The following is an 18,322-nucleotide window of genomic DNA, read 5'->3' on the forward strand; positions in this document are numbered from 1 at the left end:
AATACAATGCCATCCACAGCCTCAGAAACAACTCTGACATCATAATAAAAAAGGTTGACAAAGGAGGTGCTGTTGTCATCATGAATAGGTCGGAATATGAACAAGAGGCTGCTAGGCAGCTCTCCAACACCACTTTCTACAAGCCATTACCCTCTGATCCCACTGAGGGTTACCAAAAGAAACTACACCATCTGCTCAAGAAACTCCCTGAAAAAGCACAAGAACAAATCCGCACAGACACACCCCTGGAACCCCGACCTGGGGTATTCTATCTGCTACCCAAGATCCATAAACCTGGAAATCCTGGATGCCCCATCATCTCAGGCATTGGCACCCTGACAGCAGGATTGTCTGGCTATGTAGACTACCTCCTCAGGCCCTACGCAACCAGCACTCCCAGCTATCTTCGAGACACCACTGACTTCCTGAGGAAACTACAATCCATCGGTGATCTTTCTGAAAACACCATCCTAGGCACTATGGATGTAGAAGCCCTCTACACCAACATTCCACACAAAGATGGATTACAAGCCATCAGGAATAGCATCCCTGATACCATCACGGCAAACCTGGTGGTTGAACTTTGTGACTTTGTCCTTCCCCACAACTATTTCAGATTTGGGGATAATTTATACCTTCAAGTCAGCGGGACTGTTATGGGAAGCCACATGGCCCCTCAGTATGCCAACATTTATATGGCTGACTTAGAACAACGCTTCCTCAGCTCTCGTCCCCTCACACCCCTACTCTACTTGTGCTACATTGATGACATCTTCATCATCTGGACCCATGGAAAGGAGGCCCTTGAGGAATTCCACCAAGATTTCAACTATTTCCACCCTACCATCAACCTCAGTCTGGACCAGTCCACACAAGAGGTCCGCTTCCTAGACACCACAATGCTAATAAGCACTGGTCACATAAACACCACCCTATACCAGAAACCTACTGACCGCTATACTTACCTACATGCCTTCAGCTTTCATCCAGACCACATCACACGATCCATTGTCTACAGCCAAACTCTAAGATACAACCACATTTGCTCCGATCCCTCAGACAGAGACAAACACCTACAGAATCTCTATCAAGCATTCTTAAAACTGCACTACCCACCTAGTGAAGTGAAACAGAGACAGAGCCAGAAGGATACCAAGTAGTCACCTACTACAAGACAGGCCCAACAAAGGAAGTAACAGAATGACACTAGCTGTCACCTACAGCCCCAAACTAGAACCTCTCCAGCGCATCATCAAGGATCTACAACCTATCCTGAAGGACGATCCCTCACTCTCAGATCTTGGGAGACAGGTCAGACCTAGCTTACAGACAGCCCCCCCAACCTGAAGCAAATACTCACCAGCAACTACACACCACACAACAAAAACACCAACCCAGGAACCAAACCCCGGTGCCAACTCTGTCCACATATCTATTCAGGGGACACCATCATAGGGCCTAATCACATCAGCCACACTATCAGAGGCTCGTTCACCTGTGCATCTACCAATGTGATATATGCCATCATATGCCAGCAGTGCCCCTCTGCCATGTACATTGGCCAAACCAGACAGTCTGTGCAAAAGAATAAATGGACACAATGGACATCAGGAATCCTAACATTCAAAAACCAGTAGGAGAACACTTCAGTCTCTCTGGTCACTCAAAAACAGACCTAAAAGTGGCAATTCTTCAACAAAAATACTTCAAAAACAGACTCCAACGTGAAGCTGCAGAACTGGAATTCATTTGCAAACTGGATACTATCAGATTAGGCCTGAATGGAGACTGGGAGTGGTTGGGTCATTACAAAACCTAAACTTAATTTTCCCTACTGTTACTCACACCTTCTTGTCAACTGTCTGTAATGGGCCACTCTCTTACCACTTCAAAAGTTATTTTTCCTCCCTTGGTATCCTGCTGTTAATTGATTTTTAACTCATTAGATTGACCTCACACTTGGTAAAGCAACCCCACATCCTTTCATGTATTTATACCTGCTCCTGTGTTTTCACTCCATGCATCCAGTGAAGTGGGTTCTAGCCCACGAAAGCTTATGCACAAATAAATTTGTTAGTCTCTAAGGTGCCACAAGGACTCCTCGTTATTTTTGCTGATACAGACTAACACGGCTACCACTCTGAAACCTGTATTGTGTCAATATTCTAAAAGGAGCAAACAAATTAGGTCTTGTCTTGTCAGAAAAACCTAATATCATTTAATTGGAGATTAAAATGTTGGTTGATAAACCTAAGTACAGAGATGTAATATACTTAGGCACTATACAATATCAATAAAGCACACATTACATGAATTAAGAACTGGCTAACTGAGAGAACTCAAAGTAGTTGTCAATGAGGAATCATCATTGAATGGGAGTGTTTTTAGCAGGTTCTGCAGGGATTAGCATTAGGCTTGATGCTAGTCAATATTTTTGACAATGATCTGGAAGTAATTGTAAAATCACTACTGATTTCAGTAGAATGTGAGCTAATATTCTGCCTGCTGTACAGAGGAGAGTAATGCCTCTGTAGTTTCCGCAGTTGGCGTTGCTGCCTTTTTTTGAACAGTGATACAATAATAGCATCTTTGAAGTCTTGTGGCATTTCTTCTTCCTCTCTAGTGCTACTCAGGATGTCATGAAACACCTCGATAGACTTTGGGCCTGCTCCTTTATACAGTTCTGCTGGAATACCATCCTTTCCAGATGCTTTGCCAGAGTTCAGTTGTTTTGATGGCTTTTATAACTTCCTCAACTGATGAAGAGAGATCGAGATCCTCTCTGATGGGTTTCTCAGGTAAATGGTCAAGGACACACCAATCGACTGTGGATGGTCTGTTGAATAGACTACTGAAGTATTCAGCCCATCTCTGTATGATTCCCACCTTGTCTCTGAGGGTTGTGCTATCTGTCGACTTTAAGGGGGCTGTGCCAGATTTAGATGGTCCGTAGACTGCTTTGAGAGAGTCAAAGAACATGTTTGCGTTGTTTGTATCTGCGTAATGCTGGACTTCTGCAGCTTTCCTCTCCCACCACTCTCCTGCATTCTCCTTCGTTCAGACTGGGCCTTGCTCTATAGGTACTTAAACCTATCTTTCTTTGAGATGGAAGTGAGTTCATTCTGCCATTCAACAAATGTTTTCTGCTTGTCACTAAGAAGTTTGGAGATGTCCTCGTTGTTCTCATCGAACCAGTCCTGGTGTACACTTTTTCTTTGGCCCCAGCACTGATTTAGCTCTCATTCTACTGAACAGACTCATTGCAAACGTATCTGAGGAGAATCTGCCAGAAGCGCAGAGTGGTTTCAGACCAAGTTGTAGAACTATGGACATGATCTTTGTTGTAAGGCAGGTCCAGGAAAAATGTTTAGAGCAGAACATGGATCTGTATGCAGTTTTCATAGATTTGACCAAAGCTTTTGATACGGTCAACAGAGAGGGTCTATGGGCCTATGGGCTATTCTACATAAACTGAGCTGCCCAAGAAGGTGCATACAAATCATCAGCTTTTGACACGGTCTCCCACAGTATTCTTGTCAGCAAGTTAAGGAAGTATGGGCTGGATGAATGCACTATAAGGTGGGTAGAAAGCTGGCTAGATTGTCGGGCTCAACGGGTAGTGATCAATGGCTCCATGTCTAGTTGGCAGCCGCTGTCAAGTGGAGTGCCCCAGGGGTCGGTCCTGGGGCCGGTTTTGTTCAATATCTTCATAAATGATCTGGAGGATGGTGTAGATTGCACTCTCAGCAAATTTGCGGATGATACTAAACTGGGAGGAGTGGTAGATATGCTGGAGGGGAGGGATAGGATACAGAAGGACCTAGACAAATTGGAGGATTGGGCCAAAAGAAATCTGATGAAGTTCAATAAGGATAAGTGCAGGGTCCTGCACTTAGGATGGAAGAATCCAATGCACAGCTACAGACTAGGGACCGAATGGCTAGGCAGCAGTTCTGCGGAAAAGGACCTAGGGGTGACAGTGGACGAGAAGCTGGATATGAGTCAGCAGTGTGCCCTTGTTGCCAAGAAGGCCAATGGCATTTTGGGATGTATAAGTAGGGGCATAGCGAGCAGATCGAGGGACGTGATCGTTCCCCTCTATTCGACATTGGTGAGGCCTCATCTGGAGTACTGTGTCCAGTTTTGAGCCCCACACTACAAGAAGGATGTGGATAAATTGGAGAGAGTCCAGTGAAGGGCAACAAAAATGATTAGGGGTCTGGAACACATGACTTATGAGGAGAGGCTGAGGGAGCTGGGATTGTTTAGTCTGCAGAGGAGAAGAATGAGGGGGGATTTGATAGCTGCTTTCAACTACCTGAAAGGGGGTTCCAAAGAGGATGGCTCTAGACTGTTCTCAATGGTAGCAGATGACAGAACGAGGAGTAATGGTCTCAAGTTGCAGTGAGGGAGGTTTAGATTGGATATTAGGAAAAACTTTTTCACTATGAGGGTGGTGAAACACTGGAATGCGTTACCTAGGGAGGTGGTAGAATCTCCTTCCTTAGAGGTTTTTAAGGTCAGGCTTGACAAAGCCCTGGCTGGGATGATTTAACTGGGAATTGGTCCTGCTTCAAGCAGGGGGTTGGACTAGATGACCTTCTGGGGTCCCTTCCAACCCTGATATTCTATGATTCTATGATCTGTCTGTTCCATGACCACATGACAGTGCAAGTACTCGACAGTGGTGACTTCTCCGATGCATTTGAAATCTTGAATGGGGTGAAGCAAGGCTGCATACTTGCTCCAGTGCTGTTCAACTTGTTCTTTGCCTGTGTCCTCAGCCATGCCACAAGGGACTCGGATCAGGGGATATACATCCACTATTGACTTGATGGCTCCCTCTTTGATCTTTGAATACTCAATGCTAAGACCAAGATGCTGGAGAGGCTTCTTGTCAAGGCACTTTTCGCAGATGACTGTGCCTTGATGGCTCATAGACATCGGGTCATCATTGATTTTTCTGAAGCATCTCAGCTCTTTAGTCTCACCATCAGTCTCTGGAAGACAGAGGTCTTGTTTCAGCCAGCACTTCATTCCAATGCCCCAGTGCCAGCCACCTTCATCCATGGTACACAGTTGAAAAATGTGGATCAATTCAAGTATTTGGGCAGTACCATCTCAAGTGACAGTTCTCTTGATAAGGAAATCTCCTCCAGAATTAGGAGAGCCAGCCAGGCCCTTGGCCGACTTCAAACAAAAGTTCTTAATCAACACAACATCTGTCTCTCCACCAAATTGAAGATCTACAGTGCAGTGGTTCTAACTTCACTCCTGTATGAATCTGAGACGTGGACTCTTTATAGACATCACATTAAAGAACTTGAGCAATATCACATGTGCTCCCTCCGCCCAATAATGAGCATTCGCTGGCAGGAATATTAAAGTCCTTCAGAGAGCAAACACAACCAGCACTGAGGAAATTTTATTGAGAATATAAGTTAGGTGGACCGGGCATGTCCTCAGAATGGAAGACCACTGTCTCCCAAAACAGATCTTGTTTGGGGAGCTGAGTCAGGGCAAAAGAAAGAAGCATTGTCCGTATAAGCACTTCAAAGATAATCTAAAGAATCACGAAATTATCTCCAGGCTGCATGTGAAAGGCACCACAGAGCTGCATAATCACACCCCATAGATACAGACTTCCCATGCCCTCTCAGTGCAGTTCACTCTGTGCATCAGGATTCAGAGTCATATGCGTAGCCATATATGAGAACTATGACAATATCGTCGTCATCGCCAGGGATGGACTACCAATAATACTGATTAGATTTGCGGATAATACAAAGATTAGTAGAGTGGTAAAAAATGACCAGGACAGGAGAGTCATAGGGGGTGAAGTGGATTGCCTGGTAAACTGGGCCCATTCAAACAAAATGTTATAACAAAGATAAATGGAAGGTCATATCTCTAGAAACAAAGAAAGCAGCCCCTATTACAATCCCCCATTCTGTATCCCGGAAATCAGTGACTCTGAAAAGGATTTAAGGGTCATAGTGGACAAGCAATTGAACATGAGCTCCCAGTGTGATGCTGTTTCAAAACGGTCTAATGCAATCCTTAGGTGTATAGGGAAGTAGTAAGTAAAAGAGTGGTGATTTTATTTCTGTATACTGTATTGGTGAGCTCAGTACTGGAATGAAATTCTGTGGCCTGTTTTTTATACAGAGTTCAGATTAAATGATCCAATAGTCCCATTTGGCCTTAAAATCTATGAAAAACTTGTCCTAATGCATTTCCTTACTTTAGGCAATTGGTGATGCAGAGAAGTTTGTGGAGACTCTACGTCTGGCTGCTGAGAAAGCAGAGGAGAAACTGTCCCTGGCCAGGCTCAGGTTGCGAGAACAGACTCAGGAAGGTAGGTTTAGGCCTTGGTCATGAACTGCTTGATAGAGTAAAATTGGGGGAAGAGGGAGGTTCTTGATCAGGACCCAGGTGTATCTGTAGTTCTTTAAGTCTTTGTTCATATGGATCCTACTCATGGGGTGCACGTGCTCCATGAATATGAGATTGGAATCCTTTCACCACGTAGGAAAGTTCCTCTACAATGAGCCACTAGTCAGAACTAAAAAAACTCCAAGATCGTGCCAGCTGGGCACAAGACACTTCATTAACTATATTAATTATTAAGACTAAAACTGTTAGGAAAAAAGATGCTAAACTTAGAGACAGTGGACAGATACTGTTGAGTTCTTTCTCGCTACTATGGGTGGTTAAGAGGCGATCAGTGCCGCTCTGCCCTATCTGACCTCAGGTGTGTTCCTGGAGAAACCTTGCTTGTGATGGGTTAGGAAATGAGCAGCCTCTGGCCACGATAGACTTTGTCTGGGGTGGAGGATACAATACAACTTTGTTATGTCTTTTATAGTTCTAAGCATATTTTCAAACCTTGTCACCTACATTTGGTGCTTAAATCTTGTATTTGAGCTAAAATATCCAATGTAGGCCCTTAAATTCCAGTATGAGAACCCAAACGGCGGATTTGTTCGCAGTCTATAAGTATCTACATGGGGAACAGAAATTACTGGCCTTTATGAAAGAGTTACTGGGTGATGTTCCGTGGTCTGTATTATGCAGAAAGTCAAATTAGATGATTCCAATGTTCTTTTCTGTCTTTATAATCTGTGTCTATGAAGATTCAAATCTCCAAAGGGCATAAACACCAAGGAGGAAGAAGAAATGTTGACTAGTCCAAGTAGGTATACCAAGGGCAATAGAATGAAATTAAGAAAGGGAGAAGTTAGGTTAATATCTGGGAAATTTTCCTGACTGTGAGTGTTATTAGGTTATGGACTCCTCTTCCAAGGGAAGTGGCAGTATGGTAATAAAAAAAATCAATAATAGTTTTACTGAAGGGATTTGCACCACTTTCCTTGGAAGTGCTTAACCATTCAACATTAATGTTCTTGCTGTTTTTTGTGTAGAATAGATAATGCTATTCAGTGCTTTCTCTATCCTTTACTAGGGGTGGGGAATGAATTCCAAGGGCTGAAGTGCTCCATACAGGAGCTTGATGATGTGCTATTGAAGGATGTGGGAGGCAAAATCCATTCAGATGGACGGTGAGTTAGAAAAGACAATGGTCATACTTGCTGTCATGTTTGTATCCAGCAGAAATGTCTTAACAACAATGCTGCTTCCCCTCAACTCTGAGGAAGAGAGCCTTCGCAAAGAGACTGACCTAAAAGTACTGATACACCTCTTGCCATTAAGCAGCCCTGATGTAGTGGGCTGTTGGACTAGTACCATTATATCCCATGGTGAAGAAGACCCTTTTATTGTTGGTATTAATAATTCTATTTATTTGTTAAATACATGAAATCTGCTCAGCTCTGGTACAAGACACACAATTATTGTATTCCCTGATCACCTTACAACCTAAAGGAAGAGAGAAAAATGGAGAAGAGGAAGGAAACCTAAAGGAGGAAGGAGACATATGGAGTGGCTTTATTTTAGACTCCCTTCTGAGAATGGCATAAGAAGGTTTTTAAGGAGGGATCATCTCCCTGGTGCCACCAGTGTTACCTGGGGTTTCTCAGAACCCAAAGCTGGGGTAACTTAATTGTTTCTCTCCAGGCGGTGTTAGGAATAAATCAATGGGAACACAGTGCTTCCATCTGATAAATGATTGATACAAGCAAGTGTGCTCTTATCCAAAATTACGATTTATTAGATATTAAGCACACATACACATACGCAATAGGTTTAAGACATCCCAGATATAGTTACCCACAGTCTGAGATGGTTTCACGTGATCACCATCCAGGCTTCCAGGGGCCCTCTTTCTGTCCAGCTGACGGGGAGTTTAGATGTCAGCTCCTTGCCCAAAGAAAAGCTCCCTTGGACTGCTCAGAGGTATTTACTTTTACCTAATCTTTTATAGCTATCTCTAACAAAGCACGTAACCTATAGTGACTCCTAGTGGGTCAGCATCATAACCCCTACAGGTTCCACTAATTCTCCTAATTTCAGCAAACTACTCATTATCTCAAAACATTTCTAATATTTCCAGCCATAACAACAATACGTCAGCAGCACCTAAAACCAAGGTTGCTCTTACCTCACTCTCTTCCATAACTTTCTGTCTCATCCTCCCATTCTGATTAACAAACTGCAAGTATGCAGTTGTCTGACCTTGTCTCACAAAGGCCTAAGATTATTCCTAGCGATGTGATGTTTGGTTTTCAGCTGGCAGTGGCTGAACATACAAAATTGCTTACTGCAGTACTGTCAAGTTCTGGGCTACATGCAGGAATATCAAATTCCGGGGTAACACCATGTTCCTCCCTGCAGGGCTGGAGGGAATGTCTGGTGTTGCTACTTCTCCAGCAGGTGTAGGGGGAATATTTGCTGGTTGTATTGGGTTTTGGTATTTGGTCTTTCAGCTCTAGTTCAGACGCTTAGTTCCCTGTCCCCACTAATGATGGGTGTCTCTGTCTCATCTTCACATACAGATGGCCATTAATCATTGATCCATCTGGACAGGCTGCAACTTTCCTGCGGTATCGAGACACAAATTACTTGAACACACTGAACCCAAATGATATGAACATGGAGACCATTCGATTGGCCTTGCTGGGGGCCCTCCGGTAGGTGGCAGAGCACCAGGAATGGGAGGGCAGGATGGCAGGCTTGGACACAGCATAGGTTGGTGTTCCTGATCATCTAAGAGTGCACATATGAGTGAGCTGGAGGAATAACACAATTAGCTGGTAGTGCATGTGGCTGTGAGGGAGTAAGTTGCTTTTTGATACCCTCTGCCTGGGGAAGTAGCTGCACTACCTTCACAGTTAGTATTTCTGGTCGTCTTTCACAAAAGGGAATGCTGGCTGAGTGAGGGGCCTTTTCTCCCCAGTCCCCTTTCCACATTGTGCTAAAGGGAAGGCTGTCCATACATGTAATACTTGAGACCCATCATTATCGAGAGAGACAGAGATTTGTTTTGTTTATCTTTTGTATTAAGGACCTTGGACTGTCCTGTAGTACATATGATCAACCATTCAGACCTCTGCCCTTAGGTATGGAAAGCCAGTGGTGTTTGACATGATGGAAGTGAACATGTTTGATGCCGTGAAGAGACAGTTGGAGAGAATAGAGTCTGGACTGGCAGAGGCAATTCTGAGCAAGCAGATACTGCAGAATGAAAGGTAAGAATTTGTGGGTATGGTAAACTCCATGAGCTTCAGTGGAGAAATGGCACCTCTTCCGACCCTATTCCCTCCCAGCTTGGGGATGTAGGAATGTGCCAATCCCTTGGCCCATATCAGCCTTGTCCCCTCCCAGCCTGGGAAGCCAGGGAGAAGGCTGAGCACCTCTACCCCAGAGCCCTATCTCCCACCATTCTCAGATACTAATGTTATGAGAGCCAGGGACAAATAGTATCTAGCTGTAGATATCTAGGGGTGAGGGACTGGCACCTCCAGCCCTTTGGCCGCCTCCCCTTATAATTCTGGGAAAAGGCCAAAAGATTGCTGGAATATTTACCCTTTTCAAGCTCGGGGATGAGACTGTCACATCAGCCACCCCAACACTGGCACATAACAGTCCAGGGTAGAGTTTGAGAAATTCCTGCACCCTAAGTAAAGTTTTCTGCAAATCCCACTCTTGATGCCCAATCAGGTGTGTGAATTGTGCTATTCAGTCAAGGCTGCCTTTGATTCTGAAACTTAACAATGACTTTTTAAATGTCAACTTTAACTGTCTTGTCTAAGAGACATCCAGTAAATGGGCTTATCTCATAATCATAAACTCAAACCACTGCCATGTCTCTTGAGTGCCAAAACCACCAGCTTCCCCTGATAGCTTATAGGATGTATTGTCAGTGTTCTAGGTACAGAGAATATCATGTAGAAGGGGCTCTATAAATATGTCAGACAAAACAGAGTGATCAGGGATGGTGAGCTGGTAATGGAAGATGATAGAGAAGCAGAGCTGCTCAATGCCTACTTTGCTTCAGTCTTCACACACAAAAATAATGTGCCCAGACAACCAATGATCTTATCATAGACAATAAAGAGGAAGGGATGCAGATTAGGATAAGCAAAGAACATGTCGAAGGTCTTCTGACTAGTTTGAATGTATTATAGTCAGCAGGGCCTGATGGTATTCACTCCAAGAAGCTGAAGGAATTAATTGATTTAGTTGGGGATTGGTCCTGCTTTGAGCAGGGGTGGACTAGATGACCTCCTGAGGTCCTTCCAACCCCGATATTCTATGATTCTATGATTCTATAAACTGAAGAACTCTTGGAGCTGCTTGCAATAATATCTGCAAATTCTTCTTTGAGTGATCATAGCATCATAGAATATCAGGGTTGGAAGGGACCTCAGGAGGTCATCTAGTCCAACCTCCTGCTCAAAGCAGGACCGATCCCCAATGAAATCATCCCAGCCAGGGCTTTGTCAAGCCTGACCTTAAAAACTTCTAAGGAAGGAGATTCTACTACCTCCCTAGGTAACGCATTCCAGTGCTTCACCACCCTCCTAGTGAAAAAGTTTTTCCTAATATGCAACCTAAACCTCCCCCACTGCAACTTGAGACCATTACCCCTTGTCCTGTCCTCTTCTACCACTGAGAACAGTCTAGAGCCATCCTTTCTGGAACCCCCTTTCAGGTAGTTGAAAGCAGCTATCAAATCCCCCCTCATTCTTCTCTTCTGCAGACTAAACAATCCCAGTTCCCTCAGCCTCTCCTCATAAGTCATGTGTTCCAGACCCCTAATAATTTTTCTTGCCCTTCGCTGGACTCTCTCCAATTTATCCACATCCTTCTTGTAGTGTGGGGCCCAAAACTGGACACAGTACTCCAGATGAGGCCTCACCAATGGCGAATAGAGGGGGACGATCACGTCCCTCGATCTGCTCGCTATGCCCCTACTTATACATCCCAAAATGCCATTGGCCTTCTTGGCAACAAGGGCACACTGCTGACTCATATCCAGCTTCTCGTCCACTGTCACCCCTAGGTCCTTTTCCGCAGAACTGCTGCCTAGCCATTCGGTCCCTAGTCTGTAGCTGTGCATTGGGTTCTTCCATCCTAAGTGCAGAGTCCTGCACTTATCCTTATTGAACCTCATCAGATTTCTTTTGGCCCAATCCTCCAATTTGTCTAGGTCCTTCTGTATCCTATCCCTGCCCTCCAGCGTATCTACCACTCCTCCCAGTTTAGTATCATCTGCAAATTTGCTGAGAGTGCAATCCACACCATCCTCCAGATCATTTATGAAGATATTGAACAAAACCGGCCCCAGGACTGACCCCTGGGGCACTCCACTTGACAGCGGCTGCCAACTAGACATGGAGCCATTGACCACTACCTGTTGAGTCCGACAATCTAACCAACTTTCTACCCACCTTATAGTGCATTCATCCAGCCCATACTATAACTTGCTGACAAGAATACTGTGGGAGACCGTGTCAAAAGCTTTGCTAAAGTCAAGAAACAATACATCCACTGCTTTCCCTTCATCCACAGAGCCAGTAATCTCATCATAGAAGGCAATTAGATTAGTCAGGCATGACCTTCCCTTGATGAATCCATGCTGACTGTTCCTGATCACTTTCCTCTCACGTAAGTGCTTCAGGATTGATTCTTTGAGGACCTGCTCCATGATTTTTCCGGGGACTGAGGTGAGGCTGACTGGCCTGTAGTTCCCAGGATCCTCCTTCTTCCCTTTTTTAAAGATTGGCACTACATTAGCCTTTTTCCAGTCATCCGGGACTTCCCCCGTTCGCCACGAGCTTTCAAATATAATGGCCAATGGCTCTGCAATCACAGCCGCCAATTCCTTTAGCACTCTCGGATGCAACTCGTCCGGCCCCATGGACTTGTGCACGTCCAGCTTTTCTAAATAGTCCCTAACCACCGCTTTCTCCACAGAGGGCTGGCCATCTATTCCCCATGTTGTGATGCCCAGTGCAGGAGTCTGGGAGCTGACCTTGTTCGTGAAGACAGAGGCAAAAAAAGCATTGAGTACATTAGCTTTTTCCACATCCTCTGTCACTAGGTTGCCTCCCTCATTCATTAAGGGGCCCACACTTTCCTTGGCTTTCTTCTTGTTGCCAACATACCTGAAGAAACCCTTCTTGTTACTTTTGACATCTCTCGCTAGCTGCAGCTCCAGGTGCGATTTGGCCCTCCTGATTTCATTCCTACATGCCCAAGCAATATTTTTATACTCTTCCCTGGTCGTATGTCCAACCTTCCACTTCTTGTAAGCTTCTTTTTTATGTTTAAGATCCGCTAGGATTTCACCGTTAAGCCAAGCTGGTCGCCTGCCATATTAACTATTCTTTCGACACATCAGGATGGTTTGTCCCTGTAACCTCAACAGGGATTCCTTGAAATACAGCCAGCTCTCCTGGACTCCTTTCCCCTTCATGTTAGTCCCCCAGGGGATCCTACCCATCCGTTCCCTGAGGGCATCGATGTCTGCTTTCCTGAAGTCCAGGGTCCGTATCCTGCTGCTTACCTTTCTTCCCTGTGTCAGGATCCTGAACTCAACCAACTCATGGTCACCGCCTCCCAGGTTCCCATCCACTTTTGCTTCCCCCACTAATTCTTCCCGGTTTGTGAGCAGCAGGTCAAGAAAAGCTTCCCCCCAGTTGGCTCCTCTAGCACTTGCACCAGGAAATTGTTCCCTACGCTTTCCAAAAACTTCCTGGATTGTCTATGCACCTTGAACCTTCTCTTCCAATATGGAGACCAGCTTGCACTTTGTACCGACAAAGTCGCTTCTGTCCTGTGGAAGAAAGACAAACATGGCACATCCAGTGCAGGTCACAACAGCTGAACGCTCCCCATCCATATTACCTTCCTTCTACGAGCTTCCTCAGGAGTTGTAGTAACTACTCAGAGAAGCCGGCCAGATGTAAGCCTCAGTGGGCTCTCCCCGGGTGAACTCCCAGGCAAACTCCTTCTGTTCGCTGCTCAGCTGGTTCGCAGCTGACTGGCTTTTTATACAGTCAGGCCCACTTAAGGCTCACCTGGAACAAAGCACTCCCAGTTCCCGCCCTTTTCAAACAACCAATCAAGCACACGGTCAAACTGTCCTCACAACAAACACTCAGATACACTCAGATATCCCCTTGGGTGCTCCACTGTAGGTGTGATCGCGCCTTTGCATCTGGAGTCAGAGATCTTCAATAGCAGTGCCTGTCAGACCGCACATGCACACCTCCCCTCTCTCGTGCTATGCACGTGTCTTATATATAGCGCCGTGTGGTCTGACGACCCCCAGTTCCTTCTCTACCACCTGAACTCTGGAACAGAACACTTAGCAGAGCTCACATTGTTATTTAGAGAGTATCTTACCTGTTTTTCTTCTCAATGTTTTTAGTTTCTTACTTTCCCTTTTCTGTTTCTTCCTCCTAAAACAAAAAAAATTATTAGTTCGTTCTCCTGTTTTCCCTCCCTCCCCCTCAGGGAAGCTACACTCTCATTCTTATGCCTGGTTCACCCGGGTGTAAGCGGTGTGTCTTGTGTGGAGCCGCCTTCTCTATAATGGACAGCCACGCAAAGTGTATCTGCTGCCTAGGAGAGGGACACATTCTTCAGAAGTGTTCCCAGAAACTGAGAGCCAAAAAGAACATGGACCTTAAACTCAAATTAATTCTAGGGCTCTCAAGTGATTAAAAAAATTAATAATGATTAATCGTGCTGTTAAACAATAATAGAATACCATTTTATAAATATTTTGGATGTTTTCTACATTTTCAAATATATTGATTTCAATTACAACACAGAATACAAAGTCTACAGTGATCACTTTATATTATAAATATGTGCACAGTAAAAATAAAATAATTAGTATTTTTCAATTCATTTAAAGAGATTGCACTACAGAACTTGTATTATCATTACTTAGAACTTAGAAATGTAGAGTTATGTACCAAAAATAACTGCATTCAAAAATAAAACAATATAAACCTTTAGAGCTTACAAGTCCACTCAGTCCTACTTCTTGTTCAGCCAATCTCTCAGACAAACAAGTTTGTTTACATTTGCAGGAGATAATGCTGCCCGCTTCTTGTTTACCATGTCATCTGAAAGTGAGAACAGGTGTTTGCATGGCATTGTTGTTTATGATTATGGAACAGGTGCATACACCACTGCATCAACCTGTCAGCACATATACCTGTCAGGTATTCACAATGTATTGGCAGACAATTTTAGCAGACACTTCTCCCCAGAACATGAGTGAAAGATTCAGAAGTCAGTGAGTCACTTTATCTTCCATAAGTGTGGGATATTTTGTTCCAGAGAGGGTCAGAGTCCAGGTTCTCTGGCAGATGCACTCCTGATCTCTTTGTCACAAAATGATGCATGCCTGTGCACTGATCCCATTACTTCCCAGAGTATTACAAAAGATCAAACAGGACAAAGCACTAGTTATCCTAGTGGCCCTTGTGTGACTGAGATAGTATTGGTTCCCAGAACATTTTCATTTGTTCACTTGACCTCTGATGCCAGATGTCCTGTCTCAGAATGAGGGAAGGGATTCATCATCCCTAATCTGTCCTCCCTCCACCTGACTGCTTGGTTTTTGGGTGGATGTCAGAACTAGAAAGAATGTAGAATCATAGAGTCAGAGGAATGTGGGGCTTGAAGGGATCTCAAGGGGTCATCTAGTCATGTGAGACTGTGTCAAAAGCCTCATTAAAATCAAGATATATCAGATCTACTGCTTCCTGCCCAATCCACTAGGCCAGCAACGCTGTCAAAGAAGAAAATTAGGTTGGCTTGTCATGTTTTAGCAGAAGTGTTGTAAGCAAGACATGAGAAGTAATTCTGCTCTGCACTGATTAGGCCTCAACTGGAGTATTGTGTCCAGTTCTGGGCACCACATTTTAGGAAAGATGTGGACAAATTGGAGAAAGTCCAGAGAAGAGCAACAAAAATGATTAAAGGTCTAGAAAATATGACCTATGAGGAAAGATTGAAAAAACTGGGTTTGTTAAGTCTGGAGAAAAGGCTCAGAGGGGACGTAACAGTTTTCAAGTACATAAAAGGTTGTTACAATGAGGGAGAAAAATTGTTCTCCTCAACCTCTGAGGGTAGAACAAGAAGCAATGGGCTTAAATTGCAGCAAGGACAGTGTAGGTTGGACATTAGGAAAAAATTCCTAACTGTCAGGGTAGTAAAGCACAGAAATCAATTCCCTAGGGAGGTTATGGAATCTCCATCATTGGAGATTAAGAGCAGGTTAGACAAACACCTGTCAGGAATAGTCTACATAATATTTAGTCCTGCCACAAGTGCAGGGAATTGGATTAGATGACCTCTTGAGGTCCCTTTCAGTCCTACAAATCTATGATTCTGTGATTTATTCTTGATGAATCCTTGATGGCTATTACTTATCACCTATTGCCTTGAAGTTAGGCTGACTAGTTTATAATTCCCTCAGTTCTCTTTGTTTCTCTTTTTAAAGATTGGTACTGTGTTTGCCCTTCTTTAGTCCTCTGGGACCTCACCCATCCTGTATGAGTTATCAAAGATAATGCTAATGGTTCAGCGATTGCTTCAGTTAGTTCCTTAAGTACTCTAGGATGAATTTCATCAGGCCCTACAAACCTGAAATACATCTAACTTACCTTAGTTTATATCTGCAAAGAGCATATTATCTTGATAAACAGTAGAAAGGATCCATAAGAAAAATGTACAGTTTGAAGTGGAAAAGATTTGTTTCTTGGTGTGACCATCGTGAACTTCTTCCATTACAATATCAACTACCTGACATTTTAGGCTATATACTTTCACTGAAGAACTCTGTCTCTCACTCTGTCTTCTCAGGGTACTCTTGGTGGTCACTAGTGCCTTCCACCCATATATAGTCATTCTTCAGTATTTTCCCACCCTACCACATCTAGATTTCTAAGGGTATTTCCACTTGTTGTAGAACATACACCAGCATCGGACCTTCCTATACTATTAACAGATCTTACAGCATCAGCCTTCAAACCACTGGCTTCATGTCCTTTCCTTCACCTATCAGTGAATACTCTCTTTCTTATAGCAACAATATCAGCAAGAAAAGTGGGAGGGTTAAGAGTTCTTATGATTTACCATCCTTGTATAGATTTTCTCCAAGACAACGTCTCCCTCAGGCCACACCCTAAGTTCATATCCAAGATTGTGTCTGAATTCCATCTAAATCAGATTATCCTTTTACCCGGATTGTCTGAATCCTCACACTAATAGGGATGAGGCCAAGTTATATACTTTAGATGTTTGGAGAGCTTTAGCCCTTTACCTCCAGAGAACAAAACAATTTAGATCCTCCCTGAGACTTAGTTTCATTCACTGAGAGAATGAAAGGTTCTCCGATTCTACCCAAAGACTGTCAAATGGATTTTGAATTGTATTATCTATCTTGTGTTATGAGTTAGCCAAACTTGATCCACCAACCAGTGTTAGAGCTCATTTGACAAGGGCCCAAGCATCCTCAATAGCCTCTCATAAGAATGTTCTCATAGTTAAACTCTGTAAGGCTATCCTGTGGGACTCTATACAGACTTTAAGAAGATGGTATGCGTTGGTGGAGGCATCTAGGCCAAATGCTTCTTTTGTTAGGGCAGTTCTTCAGTCTGTTCTTAGAACCCCAATAAATCACCACCATAGTTAGATTACTGCTGGGAAGTCACCTGAAGTGGAATACACATAGGGACAAGCATTTGAAGAAGATAGAAAAGTTACTTCTCTGGACAGTAATTGAAGTTCTTAGAGATGTGTTTTCCCTATGTATATCCATGACTGTCCTTCTTCCCCTGTGTTTTCAAGTCCCTTGTATCTGCATACCAAAAGAGCTTCAACTAAAGGTTGAAGACCTACCTTTCAATAAGGACAAACTGTTTCGTCCTACACACCATAAAGAACTCTTGGGTGACCCTGTGTATACTTGTCATATATACACCACCCCCAAAAAAGGAAGCTGTATCAACCATACCAAAGAAACAGGGATACTCAATACACCCACCCTCAATCCAGACCTTACAAGGCGGCCAGACGCAGAAATAGACCACCTTGACAACGCCAGACACAATTACAACAAGCGGCATCACAACCATCAGGAAACAAACCACAGTTTTGAAGGCTTGGTCGAGGATCTGAACAACCTCCCCTTTACACCAGCACCTACCTGCCTATTTGGTCACTGTCTACAGCATTTTTACCAAGCTTGGGAGCATATTACATTGGGAGCATATTACATTGGGTCTTAGAAATAGTTCAGTCGGGCTATTCCATCCCTTTTACTTCTTGCTCCCCTACCCCCTATCTCTGCAGGGACCCTTCGCATGAGCAACTTTAAAGACAGGAAGTAGATTGTCATCTACAGCTAGGTGCCGTGGAACCAGTACCCACACAATACAGAGGGAAGGGTTTTTATTCTCACTGTTTCCTAACCCAGAAGAAAAGTGGTGGATGGTGACCGATACTAGACCTACAAAAACTCAACAAATTTGTACACTTCCAAAAATTCAAGATGGTCACCTTAGGCACAATAATCCCAGCTCTGGAACAGGGGGACTGGTTTTGAGCCCTCGACCTACAAGATACATATTTCCACATCTCAATACATCCAACTCACAGACTATTCCTCCTATTCACAGTGGAACATGACCACTTCCAATACAGAGTGCTCCTGTTCAGACTGTCTACTGCACCGAGGGTGTTCTCCAAAACTCACAGCCCACCTGCACAAACAAGGAATCATAATTTTCCCATACCTAGACGATTGCCTTATCAAAGGACATTCATACACAGAGACAGAAACAATCACATGACTGACTATCAACCTCTTCAAAGACTGGGGTTGCAAATAAAC

The 18,322-nt window shown here is 44.0% G+C and overlaps 1 protein-coding gene across 1 annotated transcript in view; it reads left to right on the top strand.

Annotated features, from left to right (window-relative positions):
- The window catches only part of IQANK1 (IQ motif and ankyrin repeat containing 1), a 95,619-nt gene that overhangs the window by 69,279 nt on the left and 8,018 nt on the right, over window positions 1-18,322 (top strand). The window contains exons 9-12 of the mRNA XM_084621791.1: window positions 6,250-6,358; window positions 7,466-7,562; window positions 8,955-9,089; window positions 9,519-9,647. Of these exons, the coding sequence (XP_084477917.1) occupies window positions 6,250-6,358; window positions 7,466-7,562; window positions 8,955-9,089; window positions 9,519-9,647 (470 nt within the window). The remainder of the gene's footprint in view (window positions 1-6,249; window positions 6,359-7,465; window positions 7,563-8,954; window positions 9,090-9,518; window positions 9,648-18,322) is intronic.

Source organism: Lepidochelys olivacea (genome assembly GCF_965140295.1).
Source record: "Lepidochelys olivacea isolate rLepOli2 genome assembly, chromosome: 2".
In the NCBI taxonomy this organism is placed as follows: domain Eukaryota; kingdom Metazoa; phylum Chordata; order Testudines; family Cheloniidae; genus Lepidochelys; species Lepidochelys olivacea.